An 8,032-nucleotide genomic window follows, 5' to 3' on the forward strand; every position below is an offset into this window, starting at 1 on the left:
CCGGAGGTGAGACGAGAAGGCAGAGAGGGTTAGGAGCTGGTTGAATGGACATGGGAAATCAAGGGTGGAAAGGAGGAGTGTGCTGTCACGGTATAGGGCGAGCAATTAGGGTCACATAACAGTGTATGTATAAATTCTTGTATATGAAATTAACTTGAAATGTAAACTTGCACCTAAACTGCAACAGTAAACGAAGATTTCTTTGACTTTTACGGATTATATGTTTCAGAGTTCTGCAAAAAAAATAAAAATAAAACCTGTTGTCATCAAGTTGTTTCTGACTCATAGTGACCCTATAGGACAGAGTAGAACTGCCCCGTACATTTTCCAAGGATCGGCTGGTGGATTCGAACTGCCGACCTTTCGGTTAGCAGTCAAGCTCTTAACTACTGTGCCACCAGGGCTCCTCAGAGTTCTGCAGCAGTGGTGATTTCTAGTTAACTAGCCATTGTCCTTAAACTATCAAAAGTCCCAAAACAGGTATTTCTTTGTCAGACTTCGTGTATCAGTCAGCCTGTGCATCCACAGGTTAAGTGATTTGACCATGAGTCGCAGTTCTCTCTGGCTCATGATCATACCTGTAGCAAACAGATTTGACACCCCCCTCTGCTGCAGAAGTAGGCTTAGGTCACATTTCATGAAATGCTACTTTGGTTGAAGAATGTATGTGAATATAATGATTGTTATTAATCCTCTACGGGTGGAGGATTTAATGTGACTAGAGTTTTGGATAAATTACAGCTTTCACATAGTTTTGGAATACATTACAATTAGCATGATGTTTCTGTTGCTGGTGTTACAAGGACAAGCATGACACTAATGGTATCATAGGAGCCCTGGTGGGGCAGTGATTATGTTTAATTATAGTCAAAATTGATATAAATTGCTGTACAAAGCACTGGTTATGGAACATTTAGGGTGATTAGGAAACTCATGCTACTAACCAGTTGCTGTGGAGTTGATTCCAATTCATGGCACCCCGTATGTATCAGAGTAGAACTGTGCTCTGTAGGGTTTTTAGTGACTGATTTATTGGAAGTAGATCACCAGGGCTTCCTAGGTGTCTCTGGGTGGACTTGAATTGTGAACCTTTCTAGTCTACTCCTAGATACAGAGAATTGAAAACAGATGTCCACAGAAAAGCTTGTATACAAATGTTCATAGCAGCATTATTCATAACCGCCAAAATGTGGAAACAACCCAAATGTCCATTAACAGATGAATAAGGAAACACTGGATCCATACAATGGAGGAGAATTCAGCCATAAAAAGGAATGAAGTAGTGATACATGCTAGGACATGGATGAACTTTGAAAACATCATGCTTGAGTGAAAAGCCACTCAAAAAAGGCCACATATTGTATGATTCCATTTATATGAAATACCCAGAAAAGGCAAATCCAGAGACAGAAAGTTGATCAGCGATGGCCTAGGGTTGAGGGGAAATCATGGGTAATGACTGCTAATGGGTAAGGTGATGAAAATGTGATGGTTGCACAACTCTGAATATGCCAGAAACCAATGAATTGCACACTTAAAATGGGTGAATGGTATGTAAATTATATATCAATAAAACTGTTACCTAAAAAAGTGGATAACTGCTGCTTTCATAGTTGTACTACATAGTCCCTCTGTGCATTGTTACATCACTGTCTAAGTGAAGGACTTTTATACTTAATTGAATCTGAAATAGTGGTATTTCACTGGAATGTAGAATATCACTTAGTGTTCAAAATGTATTCTTCCCTTCACATTATAAAAATGTTAGATGGTCATTGTTTTGAAAACGTGTAAAACAGGAAAGTAAAGAAAATCTAAATGAACTGGACTAGTACCCAGAGATATATCCCTGTTAAATTTTGGTGGTATAAGATATTTATGTTGTGTCTGGTTTTTCAGTATATAATGTTGCAAAGCAATACAACTAAAAGAATTAATGGTACTGTTTTTGGTGTAGCTGGGATACTTTTGAATTACTTTATTGAGACTGATTTGGAAATTTGATTTCTTTGTTCATTTCTGAGGCATGTTTGATTTGTTGGCTTTTGAGAATAAAGGATGGAAGTGAGCTTGAAATGACATGCTCTTACTTATTCTGTTGCCCCTAAATTTAGCCTTTGTTTTATGACCATGCTTTAACAACAACAGAAAGACATGTTTCAAATGAATGCTTTCAGAATCTCAGAAATAGCGTAATGGTAATAAGACCATTATTCAACATTTTTTGTAATACTTCAGAATTGCATTAAAAAAATCAGCTTTATTGACTTGTAATTTGTATAAAGTGCACATTTTTATGTGTATAATTCAGTGAGTTTTGATAAATGTATGCAGTTGTGTAACCACCACAGTAGAACATTTCCATTACTCCCCAAAATTCCCTTATGCTTATTTGGGTGCACAAGCTCCTCACTTCACCCCGTATGTTGCTAACTAATTTACTTTCTGTCTTAATAGTTTTTTTGCGTTTTCTATAATGTAAATGGAGTCACAGTCTTTTGTGTCTAGCTTTTATCACTTGGCATGTTGTTCTGAGATTCATCCATGCTGTTGCTGGTATAAGTCATTTGTTCCTTTTTATTCTTGAGTGGTATGAATGTATCACAACTTATTTATTCATTCCCCTCTTAATGTATATTTGGGTTATTTACAGTTTTGGGCCATTGTGACTACATTTGCTATGAATATTTGTATAAAATTCTTTGTGAAAATGTCTTTTCTCTTGGGTAATTCCTGGGAATGGGATTGCTGAGCCGAACGGTAAGTATCTGTTTATGAGAAACTGCCAGACTTTTCCAAAGATGCTTTACCATCTTAATATTTTTATTAAATACTTGAAGGGATAATTTTTCATACAAATATTTTCCATTTTTCTGGAGTCAAGCATTGAGAAGACTGCCCTTAGCATACCATGAGGCAGTGTTTCATAAAGTCACATATCTAAAGTGCTTGTTAAAATGCAGATTCTTGAATGTAATTGCCAAACATTCTGAATCTATAAAGTTGGAGAACCACATGGTAATGTGGCATTTAGTTTTTTCTGAAAAACATAGTTTTCATTAATGTATTAATTCAGTTAGAATTTATTGAGCTCTTTTTGTGTCTCTCGCATTCATGTGCCCTTGTTAATTCTTTTTTTCTATTGGGATCACCCAAGCTTTGTCTGTGCCCCTTTCTCTGCTGCCACCTTGTGGTAACAACTAGGAACCATTAAAAGTTTTCCCAGTGAATGAATTCATAGGAGGTGCTTGGCCCTTTTAAAGGAGGGAAAATTGAAACACCCAAAGATCTGTTTGTGCTTGTGATGAACTAAATGCTCAGTATATGTTTGCTGTATGAATAAATTCCTGTTTGCACTATGAGTTTGGTTTTTCAAGTAAGGAAATACATTTTAGAGCCTGTAAATTTTTAACCTTTGTCTTAAACTGCCAGCTTCGTTCTTCTTCCTGGAAAATGGGTAGATGTGTGTTCCTAGCTTTCTTATTTAATATGAGAGAAATGCTTCCAGATTATACTAGGCACAATATGAAGTCTTTCTGATTTAGTACACTTTATAGTTTAGATTCTCTTGTTTGTGGCTCTTAGTTTCTTTTACATGTTTTCAGTTTTTTACTCACTTGAGTTTTAATGATTGTAGTTATTTTTGTTAAAATTTTTATCTTTCGTTTTCCATTAGCTTGGCAAGGGGAAGAAAAAAACTCCTGTGAAGAGATGTGTTAATAAAACATTAAGTTTGTAAGGTGTGATTTTGCTTTTCCATGATAGAAATGGTGGAATCAATGAAGAAAGTAGCAGGGATGGATGTGGAGTTGACAGTTGAAGAAAGAAACCTTCTATCGGTTGCGTATAAAAATGTGATTGGAGCTAGAAGAGCTTCCTGGAGAATAATCAGCAGCATTGAACAGAAAGAAGAAAACAAGGGAGGAGAAGACAAACTAAAAATGATTCGGGAATATCGGCAAATGGTGAGATTGTTGTGTTCTAGACAGTTTTCTTTAAAGAAAGATAAGTGTTTCTTAAACCGAGCCATTAACTTTTGGGGTTTTTTTGGGGTGGGGGAAGTGTGCAAAGTTTGTTTTGAAAGAACCCTGTTTTTACATCCAGTGTTGTAATTTTTATGTATGGATTTTATACAGCAGAAATAAATGATTTTTTGGGGGGGGTTGCTTTTTCCTTAATGTGTCCTATTTTTTACTTTTAATTTTTATTGTTAAAAATTAATCTCCCAAGGGAAAGGAGGCTGGCTTTTTTTTTTTTTTTTTTTTTTTTAAGAGCTGTGGTATTGAATACTCATGTCTGGCTTATGTCTCAGTCCTACAGCTGTTAAGCATTCAGCCTTACTGGGTGTTGAACATTTTATGTTACAATCTAGTACACACACGTGTACATATGTAATGTACATTTTATATTTTATGGATTTGAGTCTTTTACTCACCTGGTTTAGGAATTATGGGCTATATAATACTTTAGGACAGAGGTGAAGAACATTTTCCGCTTAGAAGCTGCAGCAGTTGATGTACAGTTTTGATCATCGCACAAGTAGAAAACTGAATTTTTGTTTTTATTATGGTAACTGTAAAATACTTCAAAATTAACATTCAGGTCAATTTAACAAGTGTTTGTTTGCCCCTTATCTGCAGCACAATTTGCTAGGTGCTGTGGGTGCGGTGATGAAACAGATACAGCCTTATGGAGGCTCAGTGTAGTCATTGCTTTTTTAAAACAGAATAGAAAATATCAGAGGGCATTGGACACTGTAAGGGAAAGAATTATTTCATGAAGCTGTTGTTTCAGACATTATCTGTGTGCATATACATGTATAAAATATTTTTCTTACTGTGGGTCTTGGTCAGAAAAGTTTGGTAGCCATTGATCTAGTGCAGTAGTTCTCAGCCAGCAGTGATTTCGCCTCTGAGAGGACGTTTGGCAGTGTCTAGTGACATTTTTAGTTGTCACAACTTGGAGGGTACTACTGGCATCTAGTGGGTTGTTGGAAGACATCCTGCAGTGCACAGGATAGCCCTGTACAACGAATTATCTGGATCAAAATGTCAGTAGTACTGCTTTAGAGAAACTCTGTTCCTAGTGGAAGAGGCAGACATGTAAACACACTTAAGAGTACAGTGAAGGGAATTACAGAAATAGGCCCAAAGTAGCATGGAGGGAAGTGAACTTGATAGGAGTGAGAGGAGGAACCTTAATTATTGACTGTCTTCAGCTTCACTGGGCACTGATATAAGTGGGGAGATATTTTGTTTGTATGTATATATATACATATTTATGCAAGGTGCTGTATTTGTAATCTTTAAAATTACCCTGAGAAAGGGGGTGTTATCCTAATTTATTGGTAGGAAAACTGAGGTTCTGAGAGGTTAAGTAATGATATCTGAGGTCACACAGAAGTTGGTGAGCTGGTATTGATGAGATTATTACTCTCAAAAATGTTGAAATAAAGAATATGGATTGTCAGTACACAAGTTTGGTGTCCCAGAGGTGTGGAGAAATGAAAAAGTTGAAGATTCTGAAGAGAGAGAGAGAAGTCCGTGTGCTAAATTGTAGAATTTGGTGTAGGTCGGGAAGGAAGCAGGAGGCAAAGAGAGGGACTGATGAATTGGGAGAAGATAAAAGGTTCATGAGGCCGGAGGTCTTGATGTGTCCCTGAATAGGCATAGCAGGAGTAAAGGAACTATAAAAAGGAAGTTGTAGTCCAAGAAGGAGATAACAGTGCTAGAATAGAAGACGTCTAGGATAGAGCAGTACAGTTAAAGGGTATTGACAAGTGAAGGTCATGCAGTTGAGATCAAGGAACTGTGTTGACTACAACATGGATGATGAAAATTACCTTGATGTGATATCAGGAATTAGAGAGTAGAGAGGTAAGCTGTAGATATTCAGTGAAGGTGGAAGAGGGGCCTAGAGATCTATTGATGACGGAAATCAAGAAATAAAAGGTAGAGTATGAGCTTCAGAGGAGGGAGGGCTTAGGAGAGCAGTCATCTCAAGAGTCATTATGGAGGTGGTAGAATTTACCAGTTGCCGTCGAGTTGATCCTGACTCCTGGCGACCTGATGTGTGTCATGGTAGAGCTGTGCTTCATGGAGTTTTCAATTGCTGATTTTTTTCGGAAGTAGATTGCCAGGCCTTTCTTCCGAGACACCTCTGGATGGACTGGGACTCCTAGGAGAATTTAGAACTTTAGAAACCTCTTTCTAGAGCAGTCTCCTTGAAAAGCCACAGTGGAGATATGAATGGACAGGATTGGAGAAGAGAGAGTGGGAGAATTATTTATAATAGAAAGGAGGTTCCAGAGGGCATGAAAAGAATGTGTTGGAAGGGTGTCACTGTGAACTAGTAGAAAATAGAGAGTAAAATATGTGTGTTCAGAGGTGGTGTGCATTTTCAGCATTAAAATGGATGATTTAGAGAAGAGTGGCAGTATTTACTTTGGTAAATACTGACTGGCTGTGGTGGTGCGGTGGTTAAGAGCTCAGCTGCTAACCAAAAGCAGCAGTTCGAATCCTCCCCCTGCTCCTTGGAAACCCTATAGGGCAGTTCTCTGTCCTGTAGGGTTGCTGTGAGTTGGAATTGACTTGATGGCAACAGGTTTGTGATTTTTTTTTTTTTTTTTGAAACTGGCTATGGATCTTTACCACCAGAGTGATTGACTTTTAAGCACAGGGAGTCCCTGGGAGGTGCAAATGGTTGTTAATGCTAACTGAAAGGATAGAGGTTCGAGTCCAGCCAGAGGTGCCTTGAAAGAAAGGTCTGGAGAATCTGCTTGTGAAAAATCAGCCACTGAAAATCCTATGGAGCACAGTTCGACTTCGACGCACATGGGGTCACCATGAGTGACTCAATGGCAGCTAGTGTTTTATGGTTTATAATGTGTAGTAGCAGTTGAGAATGTGAACACACCAGAGGCAAACTGCCTGGCTTTGAATTTTGATTCTGTTCCTTATGAACTGTGACCTTAGGCATGCAACGTAACTGCCTGGGTTCACATCCTAGCTCTTAAACAGTAACTGTTTTACTAAAGAAGGCATGTAAATGCCAGACATTTAGTAAAATCCAATCAGTGCTACCTATTGATAATTCTGTAGCTGAGCCAGGTGTTCCTGTTTTTTTTAAAGCAGTTAACCAACAGCACACAGAAAGGAAAAGATATTTTCCATAATCTGGAGGCAGCCTTTCTCTGCTTTTGTATCAAGAGAGGGCAAGAGGATTTGGAGAGGGATGTGTGTTCTGTTTAATACTAGGCTGTCTTCCTCAAAACCAGAGGGAGAATGTGTGATAATTTATTTCTTAGGCTTAAACAATCTGTTTGATTTTTCAGGTTGAGACTGAGCTAAAGTTAATCTGTTGTGACATTCTGGATGTACTGGACAAACACCTCATCCCAGCAGCTAACACTGGCGAGTCCAAGGTTTTCTATTATAAAATGTAGGTTCCACTAGAAGGGAAAAATGTAAAATTAAAAGTTGGCCTTCTTAGAATCATGACTTTTTCTATGTAAGTTTTTAATTTTTAAGAACAGTTGTTTAATGTTGGAGGAAGAGTTTCATGGGAGGAGTGATTCTCAAACCTGAATTAATGTTTGATTACTCACTTGCAAATTCACTGCTATTGGAAAATTAACATAATTGTTACATTTAAGAAATCAGACTATTGTTAAAATGTACTGCGTTTTGCCCTTACATGGGTGTATTTATTGGCTTTCGTGGATTTCTCCCCCTAGCTAGAGCTATGCATTGCACAGCTTAGTCTTAACATTTTATATCGAAATTTTATTTCATGGTCAACAAACTGTTGTGCCATTCTTTAGAATCAGTCACTTACTTAATTCTAAACTATCAAGTGGCAAATTTTTTAGGGGACGTTTCAGTTAATTTATCTGGGGTTTTGCTTATATTTGGTAATATGAGCTCTCTAAGGAGGAGAACCAAATAGATGTAAATAGATGAGTTAATCACTCCTGAAAGAATTTTTAAAAATGGTTGAGTTCACTTGTTAATGATTAGATTTTTTTTTTTTT

General features: G+C 37.5%; 1 protein-coding gene across 1 annotated transcript in view; it reads left to right on the forward strand.

Annotated features, from left to right (window-relative positions):
* Positions 1–8,032, forward strand: part of YWHAE (tyrosine 3-monooxygenase/tryptophan 5-monooxygenase activation protein epsilon) — a 42,881-nt gene that overhangs the window by 24,603 nt on the left and 10,246 nt on the right. Inside the window, exons 2-3 of the mRNA XM_004376166.2 lie at positions 3,766–3,965; positions 7,334–7,440. Coding sequence (XP_004376223.1) covers positions 3,766–3,965; positions 7,334–7,440 — 307 coding nt within the window. The remainder of the gene's footprint in view (positions 1–3,765; positions 3,966–7,333; positions 7,441–8,032) is intronic.

Source organism: Trichechus manatus, unplaced genomic scaffold (assembly GCF_000243295.1).
Source record: "Trichechus manatus latirostris isolate Lorelei unplaced genomic scaffold, TriManLat1.0 scaffold00040, whole genome shotgun sequence".
In the NCBI taxonomy this organism is placed as follows: domain Eukaryota; kingdom Metazoa; phylum Chordata; class Mammalia; order Sirenia; family Trichechidae; genus Trichechus; species Trichechus manatus.